We start from the raw sequence: 21,423 nt of genomic DNA on the forward strand, positions 1-21,423 counted from the left end.
TCGAACTCGACCAAATACCCTATTTATTAGAAAAATCGCACCCGATGCCCACCTCTTAAGATCAACACTTAAATTCTAACCAAAACCGAAAAAAGTAAATATACATGACAAAAAATACAAATTCGCTTATTTAATTAAAAGTTTTAATTAGTTAGAGAATAATTTTTATATATATATATATATAAAAGACTTATTTTGTAAAATAAAGCAACTTTGATTATAATAAAATCTCATACAAAAACATGAAATTAAGAAACAACAGAAAAATATATTATTTGAAATTTCACAAAATGATTATGACAAATCCATTGATTATATTTATTGAACTCAATATGGTAAATAAATTCAATAAAAGACAACAATATATTATTACAATATGAATTAGGAAGCAATGGAAAAACAGAAACCTTCATATGATATTTACAGTGGTAACAAAGAGAACCATCTCTTTGCCATGGCAAAGCATTGTTCCGGCATGTATTCTGGGGCTACATGACTTCCGCCCTGCATAACACGATACGAACAACATCAAATTACATTTTTATCCTCTTCACTTGCTTACCAAAAGGAGTCGTGAAGTCGACTTTTTCTTGCCTTCACAGTGGCAAATGTGAGAGAGGCCAGATCACTTTTCTTGTATTTCTCTGTGTATCTACGAGAATAAGATCATATAATTAAATTAAATCCAGAGTCTACATATTCCGTGACATTCGAATGATTAAAACACCACCAGTGAAGGATGTAAGGGTAAACATACAATTAACCAAGTCTCAAAGGGTGTTATTATAACATATATGAACCATTTATCAAGTGTTGTCATTGTAATTATTTCAATTTCAAGAAACGTTTATTAAAGAATATTTAGGCCAGATAAGAATCGAAAACCAACCCTGCAACTTGGCCATCAACGGTCCATGGCCTCCATTCATCTTCGATGGTTAGATTGAGACTGTGGATCCATTTTAGAGTACTCGTGTAGGGCACCGTTAAGTCATGATCTCCACTGGAAACGAGAAATACATAGTTACAAACAGTCAAACACCATAGAAAATGTGAGCTGGTTAAGCACCTATAGACCAAAGCTTCATATCCTTTGTCAAGTAGAAGTTGATGGTGTGGGAGTACACTTTCTACATCATATTCGTACAATAAGCTCCTATTACATCTTTTCCAGTAATCTTTAATCATTCCCTGGTCATTCATTCGCATTCAAATTTATGTTAACGATCTATACAAGAGCGGATACTTCTTCATGTGTTTCGAAATATGTTAATGTACGATTGCACCTTTCTGACATAAAGAGCTCCTTGTACCGACGGATCATTTGCCCAGACATAAGATGCCACGTGATTCTCAAGCTGCAATTAAAATTACTTTATACATGGGAAATTAATATCAGAAGGTTTTATTGGGAAATTGGATTGCTATATATGTGAACTAGTAAGAACATATGATTTTACAAGGCACCACTGGTCCTCTTGTTTGGACATGAGAAGGAAGTCGATGGGGTCGTTTTCTATGATCATTCGCCTCTCTGTAAATTCATCACCTTTTGGAAGTGAAAGTGTACACTTTGGTAGCAAAATATGATTCACATTTATATTGTCAGTGCACTGCAATAAACAAGTGAATTATTGTAAGAGATGCTAATTTGCGAAAAATAATAAATCAGAAGAAAATATAATCTTCACCTTATCGATGAGTTGAAGAACATCAAGGCATTCATAATTATTTGGGTCCGGATTTAGATATTCCCCCTTGCAGCTACTCTTTGCTCGCTGAACATTTCCAAGTTACCCGTGACGATGTTTGGATATATCCAATAAATTACTTAGCACCAGAGGGATATTTAAACATTTTACAACCTCTTAAAGATTATTGTAATGTCAATCTGGAGATTGAATGAAGGTTTTTCTGTTTGTCAATCAAGTCTATATAATGTTCTCAAGTCAACAAATCTTGTCAGAATGCAGAATAAGCTAACATTGTTCCAATCACCAAAACTGCATGTGATCATCGAAGATCTACCGGTGTATCTAAGTTTGCTAACCTACATTTATATAGGTAACTCAAATTTTACTTTCACAACCGATGTGTCCTGACATTATAATCAACCATCCTTTAAACCACCAAAACATACTCTGAGTAGAGTAAAGCAGTCCAGAACAAATTTTAGNACCCCCCCCCCCCCCCCCCCCTTTTTTTTAATTTTCTCGTTGAGAGAAAAGTTGGAATAAGAAACTACACCTCATAATATTCATCTGATATGAGTGCCATGCGGTGAGCATAAGGAATCCACTCATTAAAATGATGTTCTTGATCTATTGGTGAATTTCCAGTAAGGTATCCCTGGTTCATTTTTCCAAAGTTGTTAATATGTCAATTCTACCTTAAAATTTCATATAAGAAAACAAGAATATCATCAAGAAAAAGTTCCAAGGATATCAGTTACTTTGAGGCGTATTCTAGGATGAAGTCCTGCTTCGTTTCCTACAGTATCAACATAAGTTGAATCAGGAAAGAAAATCAAATTAAATTCAATCCAATCATCAATTGTCAAATAGTTAAAGCATCACTCTTATATGATACCTTTTACTATTTCTAAAGCAACCATGGGCACAGTTTTGCCTCCATAAGAGTGACCGCCAACATAGAGGCGACTTTTAATAAACGAAGGATGATTCAACAACCACTGCAATTTTTAATCTTAGCATCAAATCAATAATAAGTGCACGATAAAAATGCAAACAAACATTCTTGGCATCTCCCTTAAATAGTTTTTCCAAGAAACAATAGCATGGATGGTAATGGCCTAAGCAACATTAAGGTTACCTTCCTCAAAAACATGTAATGATCCCACGTTGATTTGGTGTCGGAGGAAGTGTAGACCTGCGATGTATTTATATAGGAGAATCCAGTTCCAACGGGGGCGTCTATGAATATAATGCTGGCGAACTGAAACCAAATCATGCAACAGCATATGATCATTAGATAGGTGATTAAAACACGGAGATTTGAAGCAAGAACACAGATGAATGAAATGTATTAGATGTTTAAACCTTTGTCCATGAATATGGATTGTATACTAAACCAGGTAAGCTTCCATTAAAGGTTGAAATATCAAAAGTCAAGGGACCTGCACGCACATACGCACAATCAAAAACCAATCAGACCATAATATGTTTGGGTTATTTAGCTGTTGTCATAACTCATATTATTGGTTATTTTAAAATTTTTAAAACAAAATTTATTCAGTTAAAGGCAAGGACGAGCGTCGTTACCGATTTCATACACGAGGGCGGAAAACCCAGAGCACCCGGGTCCACCCATAGTCCAAAACAAAAGCGGATCATTATTCGGGTCTCCTTCAGACTCTACGAAGTAATAAAACAACTGACGTTCTCCATTTTCGCCCAAGCTAATATACCTGAAGTTAAGGGATGCCAAATCCTAAGGCATTTGAAAGCTAAATTCCTTCTTCCAATCAAAAAAACATTTCGGTCCGTATAAGTAAAATTTTATATATTCTAATAATTTTCAGAAATGACGATACAGATTTGAAATCGAACTGGTGGTGCAAATTCAGACAATGCTTCTGTAATTTAACAGAGCTTTTGGTTGTGTGATTGCGAGGTGGAAGTTGCCAAAAAGAACTGCGAAACAAATATGATAATCAAATCAACTCACCCGGTTTCGAGCTTGAAAGGCAAAGTACCCGGATAGCCCGGCAAGGTCTTGATAATATTCGAATCTGCGGCTGCGTAGGTGAGGATGAACAAGAAAATAGCATTGAAATTCAAGCGTAGTTTCGAACTCACGTATCCCGCCATGCCAGTTTGCTCGGTGGCAGTGCTGTTCACCGGTTATGTTCCTCTTAACCCAATAGCTGGTGCTAATGCCAGAGCAGTTCCCTAATAGCCAAATATATATATTTTTTATAAATAAAAATATTGCGACAAGCAAGCCATAATTTTTTATTCGAATCTACTCCCACAACTATAGAATTACAAATTTAAAATTGAATTTATCTTATTTTTTTAGAATTTTTAAAAAATAAAATCAAAGAAAATCTGAAACGACAGAGATTAAATATTATTCTTATATTATTACTAGGTATGGGCACCTCAATTCTTGAGGTGTCTTACCCAGGTTTACAGTATAACATATGAGTATTTGTGTTTTTTTTCCCGGAGCAACTAATCATGTATTTATATTTGTGTAAGTCTCATCTAATAATATAAATTTAAAAGCTATGATTTTTTTATGTTTTTTTATATCGATACTCAAACAATTAGTATTTTAAGTTGACACTGTGTTCTTAAAAGTGAAAAAAACAAAAGAATTTATAAAAGTGAAAATAATTAAGGAAAAGATTGAATTGATGCATATAAGAATGTACGTGGTAATTAAGCATATAAGTATATATGTGGTAAGAGAAACTACAAACAAAATTGGTTGTGAAGATTACATGCAATAAAGTTGTATGTGATTGCATGTAATAGATGTAAGTGCTAAAAGTTTTGATTTCATATTTAAAGCACCATTATTATATCTTTAAATTGTTGGACATCTTTAATTTTTCTCCGATGGACGACAAAATGTAGGCATCACACCATATTTTGTAGAGTAACACAACCAAAGCATAATTTACATAAAATTTAAGGTATGTTTTCCTAAAGTAGGAACAAAAAAAGTGCAAAATGTGTTTTTCTGCACTCATTATTGTAAGCATAATTGTACCCTTGTGGCTAACTATTGATTCGAGCCTGAGGAAAAAATTCAAATACCATTAAAAAAACAAGCTGACGTGTAGTATATGATGAGTCGTCAAATATTGGAGTTTAAGCAATTGTAAAGAGAATGAATGAGAATATCCAATAATATCTATATAAAATCAAAAAAAAAAATCTGAATTCTGTTTCTACTTTGGTTTTTTATTTTTTTTAATTCTCGTTATTACCCATTAATGATTGGTCTTCAGTTTTTTGGTGTTAAGGATAATCTCAAACCAACTCATCGTATTCTAGTAGTAAGGATATGGTCATAACTTTTCATAATATTTATTGTTTGGATTTAATGTTATTTTGTATTTTTAAGATGAATTAATGTTATATTGTATTTATTGTAATGCTTATCTCCTTTTCTTTGGGTGCACGTTATGGAGTAACCGAATGCTTGCAATTAAACGATTAGATGAGTGTCAAAGCGTCATTACCCTCAAATAAATTATAGGATGTGAAACTGTGTGTGAACGTTAGTGCATCATATATCATGCATAGGAATAACAATAGAATAAAAGTATTTTTTTTATATAAATAAATACAAAACACATGGTCTACTATGATGTGAAATTGTGTGTGAAGAGTAATGCTCCTTATAATATGCATATGAATAACAATAAGGTAAAAATGTATTTTTTTATATAAAGCAATATTAAATAATCGGTTTACTAATCAATAAAGTTAAATAATAATTATATCAACCTAATATTACTCAATTTTTATTAGCTAAAAATAAACATTTTCGATTCCGTGAGTAATGTAACATGCAATTTTTCCACCAAAAGCAAATACCGTGTCTAATATTCTACGCTCATAATTATTTTTTGCTCCCCTCAATTAATCATGAATGAATACACATTCTACAAAATATATACACACTTGCATTGCAAAACAACGAAATATTTTTTAAATAAATCAAATCTGGGTAGGGGTGGTTTTGTGGGAAGAAGTATTACCTCTCCTAACAAACCTTGGACGAGCTACGATGTGGTACGGTGTCCGTGATTGATTCCAAAGGAAGAAGACATACATAAACACGGAAAAGAATATTATTCAAATTCGGGTAGTGCTGGGCTTGCGGTAAGAAGTCTTAACTCTCCTAACAAACCTTAGTCGGGCCACAATGTAGTACAGGTACAGCTTCGTACATGTCATTGAAAATTCACATGCATAAATAATTTATGTTATATTCAACTGTAAAATAATATTTTAATTATTTTTAGAATTTGAAAAAATATGAAATATGATAATTATTAGTGGATGATGATAAATTTATTGAAATATGTTCTTATAATAATTTTTATTGAATAGGAAAAAAATATTTTTATTCATATATTAAAAAGATAATTTGCATTCACCTCTTCCAAATTTTATATATTTGACACTCATCTTCCTTAATATATTATAATTTTTATATTTGATAAGAAAAATAAATGTCAAATAAAATATATAAAAGATGAATGTGAAATACACATTCAAAGTAATCTCAAACTCGATTGTATCAATCGAAAGTAATCGAAACATGAAGTTTAAGATAATGTATGATTTAAAATAATTGAATTACAACTCGTTATAATTTTGATAAAGCATCAAACAATAAATCCTACAATTGATATAAGATTTAAAGTCGCAAGTTCGATTATCATTTATTGCAAGGAGTGTAATTATTGAAAAAAGATTTTTTTTTGTGCAATGATTGTCTCAGCTGTATAAGACTATAAGAACAATCAAAACGCAATGTTTAAGAAAATTTAAAAGTTTTTAGTTACACCATTATCATCAACTATAACTTTTGATAAATATATAAATCATAGCTTAATTATGTACATGTCGAAGAGTAAATGTGAAATAAATGTTTACCGGAATGAATTTTTTTTAAAAGATGTTCTAAATTATGGAATTTTGATATTGATCATCAATCAACGTGGTACTATATAGCCATCAATTCTGGCATGAGCACAAATTTTGATAATCTGAAATGATTTAAATTGGACTATAAGATCTGTGATCATATTTTAAAAATATGAAATTTTTTGACAGATATAATTTTGGATCATTGCATACCCCTTATGGTAACAAGAACTTATCTACTCAAACCAAATGATTCCAAAAATATCATACTGACATTCCATCAGGACTTGGTGAAGAGTGGGAATATAATAAAGTAAAAAAGGCGTGGGAATGACCCAAAGAACAAAACAAGAATCAGTGAAGAGTCCAAAATTTTATAGTAGAAAACCCATTATTTTCTCCATCTTTTTGGTCAGAATTGGGTTCTTCATAGACAGCTGAGAATTCACTTTGTAAAATCTCATCCCTCAACATAACCTTATGTTATTTGAGACAGAAAGTGGGAGTTGGAGTAAGTGTATTTAATCAAAGGAATACCAATGGGATCTAATCATTCATACACTGAGACCATCAAATCCACACTGTTTCGGTATCAAGGTCTGCTTCTTGGACTGATGGCTAAGCTGCAATCCACAGATACCTGCCCAGTTACAACATATTTCACTAACTCAGTTCATTTCTTGTCCAACACAATGGATATAACCTGAAAACATGTATTAGTATAAATTTTATACCATCCAAGCATTTTCGTGCTTTCGAGTTGGGAGAGTGATTTGTTACAATAGTTTATGCCAATGGGGGGTGGAGTGTATGTGATTACGATGGGAGTGGACCACAAGATTACTCCCTCGTATTCTTTCTTCGTGGAACTCAAGCCAAACAAAAACATTCCGCTATTTTCATATTTCCTCGTATCTTTTGCTTTTATCACAAGATTTAAAGCCCAACAAAATAAATCAAATAATATGAATGTAAAATAATTTAGAATTGTTTATTTAATTTGGAAAAAATGGGCAGTGTAGTTTGTCGCCCAAACACAATCATATTCATACTAATCAAGAAAATTAATAAAATGGCAAAAAACTCCATTGCTGGGGGACGAAGCTAAGAAAATAGTGTGACAGAGATTGCATCTCGGAGGTGGACAAAGATCTTCGCTCTCAATTTCCGATTACATATATATATTTCACCAATATAAACTAAATTTACGCTAAATAATAATAAATGGGAAAAGCAATTTCAGCATCAAGAGTTTACCTGGACCTCGGGAGAATTGAAACCAAGAATCCGGATCTTGGCTCCGACATCACCGACGACCCGTAACTCGACCCGGTCGTTCAACGAAGCATCCCTCACCAAATCTGCAGCATCTGCTTGCAGTAAATTGACTCGATCGACGGAGATGGTGGTCTCCACCCGTGTTACGCTGTGGGCGGGTTGGAAGAACGCGGGGATCGTCCCCCGTCCAAGGGGTATGCCGCGGTACATGACGGTGAACCTGGACTCGCCGTACTTCACCCCAACCTTGTTGTCGTTTGCGGCTGAGAAGAGCATGCAGATGTTGAGGGACACCACGGCGGAGGATGAGGTGGTAGGGCTGATCCCCCTTCTGCCGCGGAAGGAGGCGGATGTAGAAGAGGAACTGGTGGTGGGTGGGTAGTACTGGCGGTGGTGACCGTTGGTGGTGGGAACCGGGGCGGCGGGTCTTGAAGTCATATTCAGAGGAGATCTCAGCTGGGTTTCCGTTAGAAAAGTGAAAAAAGGTTGGCCTCGCCAAGGCTTCAAAACAAAGGAGGAAGAGAAAAACGAAGAGGGAAGAAGGGAACTGTAACTCACATGTGTGTGTTGTTGTGAAAAGAGCCCATCTCACGTGATGATGTCCCTTGTATGTAATGTGGTGGAGGAACATGCTCATGACATCTGTTGAGGGTATGACCAGGTACCGGACCAAAACTGGCCAAATTGATCAACTGCGCTCTTTATAATAAGTAGATAATGTGTAGACTTTTCCCTTCAAACGAAGTTATTTACTGAGTAGAGCTACCGCCATGCAACATATGATTTCCTGTGATTTTATTCTNTCAATATTGGAAATTGAAGCTCAGCAAACCAAATTATGTCTAAAACAATGCTAAAGGCTCAACCAAAATATCATTGTATATTTATAACAATTATATTGTGAGATTTTACTATTATTTCATGATATTTTCTATTGAATTTATCGTAAAATTTTGATAAATGAAATTTTTGTATTGTTACTTCCCAAAATTTAGTCATATGAATTCAATTTTTGGGGCTTGCAGCTATCATGATATTAGTGTTGTATTTTTCTTACTACACATGTAAGTTTATATGAATCATATTATATCATTAAATTTGATATCCCTGTATTAATTATCTTTGATCTTCAATTTTTTTTTCCAAATACCCTTTCCCAAAGTACAATTATTTTTAAAAAAAACCGTTACAAAATTTTAAAAAACACTTGCTTGGTCTAATTTATTTTTTTTATGTATAATTAAAAGAAAATAAGATCTTTAATATAGTTTTTTTTAAAAAAAGAAAAAAAAAAACAACTAGGACCAAATAGAGGTTGGCTAGTGTCGGGTTTTCGGTTTAGGTGTGGTTCGGGTCGGGTATCCACTTTTCTATTCTAATTATTTTAAAAAACGAATATAATATAAGTCGATATATAAAATATCGGTTAGTATAATTTATTTTTTAGTATATAATTAAACGATAAAATGATTTAATATTTATTTATTTGAATACTGATTCATTGGGTAGGGCCTTGTTAGCTTTCCCTCACTCCAATAACCCACCGAATCATTTAGATTAGATTTCTGGATTTTCTGATTCTCCTTGAAAACAAACAGATATTTGTAGACAACTACTGGTTTTGACAAGTATAGCAAATTATCTTAACATCCTCCAATTATAAGTTTTCAAAGAGCTAAACAATTAAAATATTAGTGATTTACAAAATAATCTAAAGCTGACTGAATTTAGATGACTTCAGCCGAACATAATTCTCAAAGAAATCGATCTCTCAAGACAACTAATCTCATACTAAATCAGACTTTGAAGAATTCATTAATATTCTTTAAAAGGTTAAAATTACATTATGCAGTCAGACTAATTAAATCAGATGAATATTCTCTTCACATAACATCTTTTAAAACCGTTAAGTATTGTCGGTACTATTTCTAGAAAGGACGGTGACTCATGAATGCAAGATGTCATTTTTAGTAACGGATAAATTTGATTCAAATAGAGTCTTTCATATTTAAACATTGATTAGGACAAGTTTTTGAAATTATCATACTCTACACTCGTATTTCGAACAAGTCATTGAATACTAAGTCTGTCTGTCTGTGAAGCCCTGTTGAAGAACGCTTCAAATTTTATTCGATAATTGTGATGATCAATTCGTGCTAGAAGTGTTTTTTTTTTCAGAACTACTTGTAAACTGACAAAAAGAGTATATTTGATCATATTGTTAAGTTGAGTGCTAGCTAAAGGGTTTCAATAGGTCAAAGATAAACATTGTTGAAGTGAGTTTTTGCATATTGTTTGTAACTGTCAAAGACTTTTAGTGAAATCTTTTCGACGACGAAAGAAGGAGAGACGTAGAAAGATTACAACACATTTGAACTTTTATAAAAAATGATTGTGCACACTATATTTTGTTATCAGTTACTTAGCATAATATTTACCCCACTGTATTACTATTCAAACAGTTCAGCGAGCCTCTTTCCACTCTTTTACACATCTGCTAGCTTGTTGAGCTAAACTGATTTGGATAACATTCAAGAGTTGCTAACCCAACTGAATCTTCGAAAATTTTGGATTGATTGTTTATACACTTTCCCATAATCAATCTCCCAAAATAACCATGTGATCGATTAAAATAAAATATTTAAAGTGGTTAACTTATAAAATATTAAAAGTGGTTCATTTTTAAAACTAGTACGAAACAAAAATTATTCAGCTGTATTTTTTTTAATAATAGGAACTGTTTTCCTCTTTAAATTTGTGTGTAAATTTTATCATTCATTTTTATTAAAATAAAAAAATTTGCACACTTTTAAATTTGGTATATAAAATAATAAATGTTTTTATTTATTTTTATGCGTGAGATGTGTGCATTATTTTGTCGCAATTGTTCAGTGGTAGGTAGATTTAACTCTTTTCCGATTAATCCATATTTCTGTAGTCAGTTAAATTATTGATTAATTTCACCAATTTCTTGAAAAAGTTATCATGTCATTCCTTTCGGCACACATAAGCTTGTAACTCAAAAAAAAAACTTAAATAAATTTCAATTTTTTAAAGTGCTCTTGTTTAAAAATAAAAACGATTTTGTTATTTGGATAAATATTCAAAAATATTTTCGTAACCAAAAAATATACTTTTAAATAAAACACTTCTTTTTAAAAAAATGTTTTTAGTCCAATGACTTCTTCAACTAAACGGGCTCTAAAAATATTGGTACGGTACCACAAAAATTTAACAACTTAAAGCCCATAAAAAGTTACTTGTCTAAAGGCAAAAAGAGGGCCCAACCGCCATCCGATAATAAGGTACAAGATAATTTTCTCCATCAACCCTGCATGGCTCATGCTGGCCAATGCCCTGATAAAGTTGATTTGATGTATATAAAATTAAGGCTTTTAACATCTCATTAACCTAAATTACTTTACATTAAAATATGGTCATAACATAGTTCAAATATAAGTAAAAAAATTTTTTTAAAAAAACTATTCAAAGGCTCCGGCAGACAGTAACCTACAAATTCGTATACAAGAAAGTACATAAAAGATATTCTCTGTTTTTTTTTAAAATCCTAATATAAAGAGTGGGAGGACTCAAACTCGAGTCATTACAATAGGAAACAAGACGAGACCATTAGAGCTAAAGCTCAGTCTCAAGTACATAAGAGATATTCAAACCATAAAACATGTTAAAAAAAGCAAAATAAATAATAATAAATTTTTTTTAAAAAAAAAAACCATAACGCCCACATTAATGCAAAATGCACAATATCTGGTTGTTTCTAAAAAAATGAACTGATATACGTTTTTAGTTAATTGAGTACAATTAGATTTTTAATCAATTTAGGAAGATATATACAATAAATCACACTCTAAAAGAATTCAATTAATAAAGAGCCATCTAAAAAAAAAGCCATTTTTGGGTCTCGTTCTCTGAGACATAGCCGCCTCAACTAAACTTAAACCAGTATTGTCAACCTAACACTGAAATGAAAATTTACTGATAAACAGAAGGTGACAAGCTGTGGCTGCCTATATATTCATGTATTTTCAATGTGGTACATATTAATTGCAAGTTAGTAGAATAACAAAATTGCGAATTGTTTCAGCGGAGAAAGGGACCATGGACTCAAGTGACATCAACAAAAATTTCAGTGATCTGAAGCTGATGGTAATGACAGGGTCAGCACAATATTGCCGGTGTGAAATCAGTGTGAAATCAAGGAAAACAAACATGCACACAACGTTGGTTCTTAAGCATAAAAATATACAAAATAATTGCAAAAAAGACTTCCTGAAATGAAGCTAGCTGTTGTTTGATTCCTGAGAGTCAGACCATAGCATCAGAGTTGCAAGGAGTGACATCGTAGCAGTTTCAACTCGTAGTCGATGTGGGCCAAGGCCTACGGCAAACGCACCGGCCTCCATCATGGCATTCAACTCCTCGCTAGTGAAATCTGAATAGACAAGGCTATGAGAATTGTGAGCACCCAAAATAAGAACATGACTTTAGCCCCAAAACCGTGCAATTTCAAATTGATCAAGGTAGCACCAGTTATAGAATTGGGGCAGACAAATTGAGGTGGAGTGCAAAATTAATCGAAAAAAGGCACCAAAACATATTTAGGAAAAATGATGGAGCCACTATTGATGTTAATGATAGAGGAAGAGATCATAAGGATAATTATGAAGAAAGGTTACTAGAGGAAATTTGTGCTGTTTCACTTAACTTTTGAATCTACCCTAGGTAAAAATGAGGACCACGTGTCCTGGAAATGGCAACGTTTTTGTTTATGACGTAGTTGTAACATAGTTTAATGACAATTTTGCTTTCATAGGCATATATATGCTATAAAGGTAGCTTTGAACGAACTAAATGACGTAGAACTGATGAAATACTGAGGATGTACCGATCAGAACAGTAGAAGATGAGATAATTGCTTTATTTTCAAGAAGGTAGAAAGGGGGTGTGGTCAGGGAGTGAACTCTACTAACCTCCTTCTGGACCAATGATCATGACTCCAGCAGGTTCACTTTTCAAGGAATTTAGTGTACATAAAATAGGAGTAGCCTCTGCGACAGCCACAAAAGATAAATTGACCTGCGCTACCTAAAGGGAAGATAAAGAAAACCACATAAACCACCACATGAAACCGAAGGGTAGATGAGAAGTCTAAAACTCTGTGCAACAGAATGAAAAACCAAATTTCATCAGGGGCAGTGCACAAGAAGTGCTTACAATTGGTAGAAGTTCACCAACTTCCACAGGAGGCTTCAAAATCATTTCATGTAAACGTTGACCTGAAAGAAAGGTGGTATCTCAAAACTATAAATATAAATTTTCTTTATCCTGATGATAATTTCAAATGATTCAACAGGGGGAAATGTTGAATGCAAGTTAAAAAGAATGCTAAGTACATTGTTTAGACGCAGCTAGAATAACTCGTTGCAATCTGTCCACTCGATTTTCTGATATTGAATGAGAATGCTTAGTCAGCAAAGGTGTTACACTAGATGCTCCCAGCTCCTGAAATCCACGAGAAGGAACAAGAGGAAATCATGAATGAAACCAAAGGATACACATATATGATGAATATTACAATCACAAACAACTGAAAATCCACCGTGCATTTCTCCACAAGCCAATCAGCTCGGCCTCCCTTCAAAGTGCCTTCACATTAACAAGATAGACAAGTCATATAACCTAAACATGTGATTCATCAAGGATCAAACTTTTTCAACACACCAAAAGCTGCAAAAACATGCCACTGTGTTGTTATAGGGGAAACCAATTTTGGGTCCTCCAGTGCTTCAAACTCTACCCCTCCTCGTCTAATATCCTTTATGTGCCCTTCAATCAGTTGTCCCTTTCCATCAAATAGCTCTACCCTTGCAAAACACATATTTTCATTATAAAAATCACATACAAAGAATCTGTAATGCTATATTTGTGGTTGTTACAATGCTTATGCACTCTATTACACTAGATAAGACTATATATATGGGCTGATCGGAACTAAGCAGGCAAATGGCACTCGTGGAACAATTGCCTTCTTCAGTACATTTTTGAATTTCACTTACAAGTTACAAGGGCACGGAAGAATGCATTATTTATGAACCACAATAAAATCCATAGGTATTTATGAAGCACAATAAAATCCATACCTATCATTGATGTTTAACCTGAGAACTTTAGTCATGTGCCAGAATTCGTCCCCTTCCACACGCACAAACCCACCCTGCAAACTAACACAAACCCTAGAAAAGCAAGTTCCTCAAATATGCCAATTCTTGGCCGCAAAACATACAAATGGAGGCAGGAGTAGTAAACAAACCTTGTGAGGAGGTAGGGTTTGAGAGAAAACGCGTGGTAGACGGCCGCGAGACTGGTTCGAAGTATCGGAAGCTGAAGATGAGAATGCTCGAAAATCCAAGCCCTTCCTCTGGAACTGCAACAATGTGCGACTCGCTGTCAAGATTAGCCTTCGATTCCAAACCAATTTTCCCGCAGAGAATCTCATTCCCTCCACCGCCATCGCTCCAAACCGCGGGAAAATTAGGAAGAGGATTTTCTGAAACTTTAGCAGCATATGGACCGGCAGCAAGAATAAACGACAGAACGCCAAATATTCATTTGATATTTATTTTTAGAGTAAGTTTTTTACTTTACCAACTATTCATGATAAAAAATATATTACTCATAATATAAAAAATAATATTATTTTATGGATAATCCAAATAAAAGATTCGATCCACGAAATTAATCCATGATATCTCACAAAAGGTTTTGTGTTATTTTTATTATTGTTATTTTTGTTTTTTGAGAATAATTTGACATATATTTTATTAAATATTATTATTGGATGATTTTCCTTAAATTAAAATTTAGAATCTTGAATTTAAATCGAACTTTTTAAATGGTGTAATCAATGATGATTCTATAATTAAGTATCGAACATGATTTTTAAAATAATGAAAAATTCATTCAACCAATATTAAATATAGATCAAATGATAAATTTGTTAGATAAAATATTCAATTGGCAAACAAGTGTCCAATAACCATCCGACTTGGATAATTATTGTAAAGTATGGAGAAGATGAAATTTTGAAGAAGAATTGCTTTGAGTATCAACCATATCACAAAATTCACAAAGCATTGATTCACAGCCAAAGTGTTACCCACCATTTACAACTCCTTCCTGAAAAACGGTGACCCAAAAAACGAACTCGAAAAGGTCCCTCCTCCATTAGGGAAAAGAGTAAGAAAACATATCAAGAAAAGTACGCAACCCCAAGCGAAACGATCGTCCCCTAACGGTGTAATCTCGTCCTTCGCAGGAACCTCCTCTCCTCCCCGAAAGAACGTTGCGAACAGTCCCCATGCTAGACACAGAACACTTCCACTTAACCCACCGATTGCTAGGAGCAAGGATGTTGCGAAAGTTAACACGTTAGCAGTGCTTCTTCCGAACATGGCTTGGGCTATTCGACCTCCTTCTAGTCTTCCACACGGGAGCAGGTTCAGAGTGGTCACCACCATGCCTAAAAGAAAACAATACGTTTTATTGTCCTGTTCACGTAGGCAGCGTGAAAATGTGAACAGATCAAAAGAAGTGAGAACTCTTGAAACTGGTAAATTCAGATACTGAAAATGTTAGAACTTTGAAGCTGCTTAAGAACAGAAGCCCGGATATATGCGCATAAAAACATTTATAACCAAAGACAGATCTAATGATAAGGATATGACTAGAGAACTACACATAAAAATGAAAATTCACCATATGCCATACTAGCACGACAGCATGAGATTATGATTTCGACAAAAGGACTGGCTTACCTAAGAGACCAGCAAAAGCAAGGGGATCGACAGGGACTCCTACACCTTCAACTGCATATGGTAACACATTCCCAAGATCGTCGGTGTAGGGCCCGATCACATATTGGATGAAGGAAAGAAGAGGATTATTGTAAAAGAATTGAGGTCGAATGTACCTGAAAGCAGCGGAAACGTGAGTCTCATAGAGGAAACACCATAACAGACCACATGACCCAGATGAATGGACAAATGATTACTTACAATGCATTGTCACCCCCGTTGAAGCTACCATCAGCTACAAAAGCAGAAATTGCAAGAACTAAGGACGTCAGATATGCACTGGCTGTTCTTGCTACTGGTATGTCGAACAGAGCCTTCTTGTTAGGCAGTAATGATTCATAGTTATTCATGACGCCAAGGCATCCAGTCCAGTTAGATGGGACAAGAAACGAGGGACTCAATTTTACACCATACCGGGCTGCTGTTACTCGTGTTGCTATCTAACATTCAGAAACCAAAGTAAAATTAACAAATGGGAGGGGGAAGAAGAAAGGAAGTTTTGCAAATTAAATAAATTCAAACGATTTGCGAAACAATTTAGATTAACTATTTTCATAAAACAGTTGTGAATCAATTATGCAAAGTAATGGCGCAATGCGCCTCTCCATGAACGGACAAGCCCATGGATCCGGGGTACGGCACAAATGAATACTAAAGGCTACCAGCATTTTGGACTACTAGAATTCAACAGCAAGATGGCCTTGAGCACTTTTTGCCGGATAACCATCACCAGCCACCCCCCCATTTTTGGAATGTGTGCCAAATTGAAAAAAAGTAGAAATTCCTAGGAAATCGACATATGCTCATGTGTCTGACAACATAACTAGGAACTGACACTGGAAATTCCTGCAACTTCTAAATATGAAAACATTACAAGAACTCAGAAAATTGACACCAAACTAAGGTTACGCCTCTTGTTGATTGAATCTGTCCCTAATCGCTTTGAAACTGGTTAGAAGGACATCCCTACACCAACTTTAATAGAAGTAAAGTTGAATATACTTCATGCCTTAGCAGTCAAGTAATAAAGATTTGTCTCACTTGGTCGTGACATGAATCATCCACAACTGATGAAATTACCTATAATATGTGAGATAACAGTCAATTATACACAAGAAATATACTTCCACACGAGGAAAGACTATATCTGCTGCCTTTAAAGGTTCAAAATAGTACCTACATGTTTCACATATATCAACACTACAAGACATGTCTTTAAATGTCATTGATAGAGCAAACAAATACACTGCATACCTCAGAAACGGCCAAAATAGCAAAAAATCCACCAAAGAGGGGTACGAAATTAGCTAGGTAGTCATCAATGGTGGCATCTGGCTTGAGGAAAAGGCCACTCGTCAAAGCAACAGTCCCAAAAGTTGTGACAGCCAAAGCTATAGAACTAATGTAACCCCAAGGAGTACTTAGTTTTGTATACTCGAATTGGAGATCAATCTCGGTTTTGGGTTGCACGACGCATGCCTACAAGAGAAGTACATAAATACGGAAACAAGTTTAAACAGAATCCATGAAGTTCGATGCCTTTCTTATGCTCGAGAAGTATCATAGAACTTAATCGAATAATTCTCATGATTCTTGATCACGTGAGAACAGCTACAGCAGATCATCTCCTTTAGTTAAACTAAGGGCACTTCATGTTCTTTCAATTAAAGAACATCTAGCAAGTTGACGCAATTACCCGAGATAACACTTTAACCAACAGGGGAGGAAGGACAGTGTTACAAAACAAAGGTGGAATCAGACATAAAATAATCAAAATGGTAATAAATTTATCACATTTACCTCAAGATTTAGCGTTTAAGAAACAGGTCGTTGTGATAAGAAAACCTATTCCACCCATAATTTTTAAAACTAAAGTAAAATCATAAAATGGACACAAGCTGGTAAACAAATACCTGCTTGGTGATATCGTTTGCTTTTTCCTCCATAAGCCATACAACAACCTCCCTCCCAGCAGCTTCTGATAGCTTCTTCTCTAATTTAGGTATTGCTTCTTCGATCGGTTTTCTCAAATTTCCAATAAAAATCCCACCATCCCCAAACCTCCTAACATCTGTCGCGAAAAAAGTATCGAACCCGAAACAGCTCTTCAACTGCATTATACAATTTATAAAAAATTGCATACATTCATCACGATGTAAGGTAAACCAAATTTTCTATGTCACGACATGAAAATTAACAGAAAATACAAAAAAAAAATATGCATAAAAAAATCATACGCCAGCGAGATAATAAAACAATAACAGAAATCTAACCTTGTTGAGATCAAGAGCCTTGAAAGTCTCCTCTGCTTTCTCCAACCTTTCTTTCTCTTTCGACAAATTGGCACGAACCAAATTTTTGAAGAAGCTTACAAAGGGATTGCCACTTCTTTCTCTATTAAGCTCCTGAAGCTTCCTTTCAGTCCTTCTCTTCTCAAGCTTTATCGCAGCCTCAATAGAAGGATTCCCCATGAAATTTTTGAACGCCTCGTCTTGTTTCCAATCCACTTCTTGTAGCTTTCCTTTCTCGTTTTCCACAGACCCCGCAGCCTTACCTTCATTCTTAGCATTCCCGAACCCATCCTCGAAATTTACATCTTTCCTACCATTGTCAGCTCCCTCTTCTTTCGGCTCCTCCACCGCCACAGATGAGGACGGGGACTCGTTTTTCTCCTCAGCTTTCAGGCAAAAATTCAATCTTTTCCCCGAAAACTTCAACCTATGGCCAAAAGGGCTTCTGGAAAGTCGACAAAGGGATGGCCCATGAAGCGTATAACTTTTTTCGAGGGTCCGCGAAGAAGGGCATGAAACAGAAGAGAAGAGAGTGGTCGCCATTGAAATGCAAAGAAATCTGCTTGGCCCGCGAAACGAACAGGTGAATACATGGTGAAATTATAGCGATCCATACGTGTATTTTTCAGCTTGTCTAGAACGTTGGAGGAATTTCCAGAGGGACGTCGAGTTACCCCACCCATTGGGACAGTTGGCGAGTAGTCACCACAGAATTGGATAAATCTCGTACGTTATATATGTTTTCTTTGGTTTGGTCGATTTATGACATGTAATAAATAATAAAGTGATTATTATGCTTTATATAATTATTTTTTATATTTAATATTTTTAATTGAGAAATTTGTAATTCGCTATGATTTTTCTTTTTTATTTTGTATTTTTATTGTTTTATTTATAGGAATTCTCTGTTTTTTATTTTGTTTCTTAAGTTTTTTTCGTTATTTTAATCAATTAAAATTAAAATATATATATTGACTACTTATGTAAAAAAATTTTTTTTGATAAATTATCTAACGAATAATTAAAATTAAAGGTGATAATTGCAATTTTGAAGTGTCATACGTAGATATTTATATATAATAGTATAGATATTAGATGCGAAATATTATTTAATAAATAATAATATTTTGGTTTGATTAATAGACAGAAAAAATAAAGCAAAATGATCCTAAATATATCAAAATTAGAGGAAAAAAATTAACATTTTCTTTTATTTTGTTTATACATGTTTAATGTGTGTAATTTTATACTTATCATATGAGTCATGCATGAGAACATCAGTGTTAAATAAACAATATCGGGCGATTTAATGGTTTTGTGAAAAAAAATCAAAATCGACAAAAATTTCAAGTTATATGAAAATCAAATTTTGACAAGTTATAAGATTTATAACAAAAAATAGACCAGCTTACAAGACTAGTATGACAATTTTTTTTCCTTTTACTTTTGAGTAAAATGAGAATCTCACACCTCCAAAGAGATAATGAGTGACTTATAATTTTTTTGACATCAATGTCCCAAAATTGAGACGTGCTAAGAAAACAAGTAAATACTTCAACAAAAGGCAATGTGCAATATATAAGCCCACAAAATACAAATTATGATATAAATTTTAGCTCAAAATGATCGAACGTATGTATTCACTAGCCTGAGCACAATTTCATACGCTCGTACAAATTGCCGCCTTGGCCACTCCTTGAATCTCAATAAAGGGGAGGCCAAATAAATCTAAACATGTATTTGTAGTTCNATGCGAAATATTATTTAATAAATAATAATATTTTGGTTTGATTAATAGACAGAAAAAATAAAGCAAAATGATCCTAAATATATCAAAATTAGAGGAAAAAAATTAACATTTTCTTTTATTTTGTTTATACATGTTTAATGTGTGTAATTTTATACTTATCATATGAGTCATGCATGAGAACATCAGTGTTAAATAAACAATATCGGGCGATTTAATGGTTTTGTGAAAAAAAATCAAAATCGACAAAAATTTCAAGTTATATGAAAATCAAATTTTGACAAGTTATAAGATTTATAACAAAAAATAGACCAGCTTACAAGACTAGTATGACAATTTTTTTTCCTTTTACTTTTGAGTAAAATGAGAATCTCACACCTCCAAAGAGATAATGAGTGACTTATAATTTTTTTGACATCAATGTCCCAAAATTGAGACGTGCTAAGAAAACAAGTAAATACTTCAACAAAAGGCAATGTGCAATATATAAGCCCACAAAATACAAATTATGATATAAATTTTAGCTCAAAATGATCGAACGTATGTATTCACTAGCCTGAGCACAATTTCATACGCTCGTACAAATTGCCGCCTTGGCCACTCCTTGAATCTCAATAAAGGGGAGGCCAAATAAATCTAAACATGTATTTGTAGTTCGTATATGACAAAAACTTGTGTGAGACGATATCACGGGTCGTATTTTATGAGACAGATATCTTATTTGGGTCATCCATGAAAAATTATTACTTTTTATGCTAAGAGTATTACTTTTTATTGTGAATATCGGTAGGGTTGACCCGTCTCACAGATAAAGATTCGTGAGACCGTCTCACAAGAGACCTGCTCTTCGTATATATAATATTTGAAAATTCCATTTTGGAAAATTGATGAGATATGATAGTTGCAAACATGTTATAAATTTCCTCAAAAATATTTTTTATAATATTATTGTTGAACAAATATGTACTAAAATACAATTTTTTCAAGGCAAAAATTTGTGTGAGACGGTCTCACGAGTCGTATTTTGTGAGACAGATATCTTATTTGCGTCATCCATGAAAAAATATTAATTTTTATGCTAATAATATTACTTTTTATTGTGAATATTGGTAGGGTTGACTCGTCTCACAAATAAAGATTCGTGAGACTGTTTCACAAGAAACCTACTCTTTTTTCAATTATATGTTGAATAAATAAGATTACTTTTTTGATTTATAAAAGTATTTTTATAAAATTTAATTTGTGTAACAAAACCTGACCATGAGCCATCATGCTTTTTTTTTTTGAAACAAAATATTCATTCTTCATTAATTCAAATCAGAGTTATCACAATCATGAAGTAGAATATCTGTAATAAGCTCAGGACTGTCATAAGAAATAAAAATACTAGCATAAGAATTGGCCGCCCTAGCCAGAGTGTGAGCAGCCATGTTCGCTTGTCTTCTGGCAAAACGAACTTCGTACGAAGGTTCTTGATAGAGAGGGGAGCAACATGCAGCAACAATCAATCCAAATTCACTACGATCCGCCAGCTTTGGGGCTATAGCATCTACCACCAGTTTGGAGTCTGTTTCGAATATAATGTTTTGTAGTTCCAAGGA

General features: G+C 33.8%; 4 protein-coding genes across 6 annotated transcripts; all 4 read right to left on the reverse strand.

Moving 5' to 3' along the window:
* Positions 1-257: 257 nt before the first annotated feature.
* Positions 258-3,867, reverse strand: LOC140986043 (serine carboxypeptidase-like 11). Its single transcript, XM_073453993.1, has 14 exons — positions 3,688-3,867; positions 3,282-3,427; positions 3,060-3,136; positions 2,833-2,955; positions 2,590-2,692; positions 2,453-2,490; positions 2,248-2,349; positions 1,692-1,778; positions 1,461-1,613; positions 1,287-1,358; positions 1,070-1,191; positions 890-1,003; positions 595-652; positions 258-504 (listed from the first exon to the last, which is right to left on the reverse strand). Exons 1-14 carry the CDS (start codon positions 3,828-3,830, stop codon positions 421-423), a joined length of 1,422 nt encoding a protein of 473 aa, XP_073310094.1. The 5' UTR covers positions 3,831-3,867; the 3' UTR covers positions 258-420.
* Positions 3,868-7,222: 3,355 nt separating this feature from the next.
* On the reverse strand, positions 7,223-8,580 carry LOC140986047 (uncharacterized). The gene is made up of 2 exons (XM_073453998.1): positions 7,890-8,580; positions 7,223-7,335 (listed from the first exon to the last, which is right to left on the reverse strand). Exons 1-2 carry the CDS (start codon positions 8,346-8,348, stop codon positions 7,306-7,308), a joined length of 489 nt encoding a protein of 162 aa, XP_073310099.1. The 5' UTR covers positions 8,349-8,580; the 3' UTR covers positions 7,223-7,305.
* Positions 8,581-11,109: 2,529 nt separating this feature from the next.
* Positions 11,110-14,526, reverse strand: LOC140986045 (uncharacterized). 3 transcript variants are annotated; one of them, XR_012176881.1, is made up of 9 exons: positions 14,242-14,526; positions 14,072-14,145; positions 13,653-13,795; positions 13,507-13,577; positions 13,325-13,433; positions 13,146-13,207; positions 12,902-13,016; positions 12,051-12,363; positions 11,110-11,321 (listed from the first exon to the last, which is right to left on the reverse strand). XR_012176881.1 is itself a non-coding variant. In XM_073453997.1 (8 exons), exons 1-8 carry the CDS (start codon positions 14,494-14,496, stop codon positions 12,212-12,214), a joined length of 957 nt encoding a protein of 318 aa, XP_073310098.1. In that variant the 5' UTR covers positions 14,497-14,526; the 3' UTR covers positions 11,987-12,211. The 3 variants fall into 3 exon arrangements, 2 of the variants coding, with proteins under 2 accessions (XP_073310098.1, XP_073310096.1); XM_073453997.1 differs by lacking the exon at positions 11,110-11,321 and having other exon boundaries at positions 11,987-12,363; positions 13,531-13,577; XM_073453995.1 differs by lacking the exon at positions 11,110-11,321 and having other exon boundaries at positions 11,987-12,363.
* Positions 14,527-15,043: 517 nt separating this feature from the next.
* On the reverse strand, positions 15,044-18,726 carry LOC140986687 (probable zinc metallopeptidase EGY3, chloroplastic). The gene is made up of 6 exons (XM_073455002.1): positions 18,058-18,726; positions 17,698-17,895; positions 17,039-17,263; positions 15,986-16,224; positions 15,746-15,900; positions 15,044-15,450 (listed from the first exon to the last, which is right to left on the reverse strand). The coding sequence occupies exons 1-6, from the start codon at positions 18,616-18,618 to the stop codon at positions 15,095-15,097; spliced, it is 1,734 nt and encodes a 577-aa protein (XP_073311103.1). The 5' UTR covers positions 18,619-18,726; the 3' UTR covers positions 15,044-15,094.
* Between the last annotated feature and the right edge of the window lie 2,697 nt (positions 18,727-21,423).

Source organism: Primulina huaijiensis, chromosome 10, assembly GCF_012295235.1.
Source record: "Primulina huaijiensis isolate GDHJ02 chromosome 10, ASM1229523v2, whole genome shotgun sequence".
Classification (NCBI taxonomy): Eukaryota; Viridiplantae; Streptophyta; class Magnoliopsida; order Lamiales; family Gesneriaceae; genus Primulina; species Primulina huaijiensis.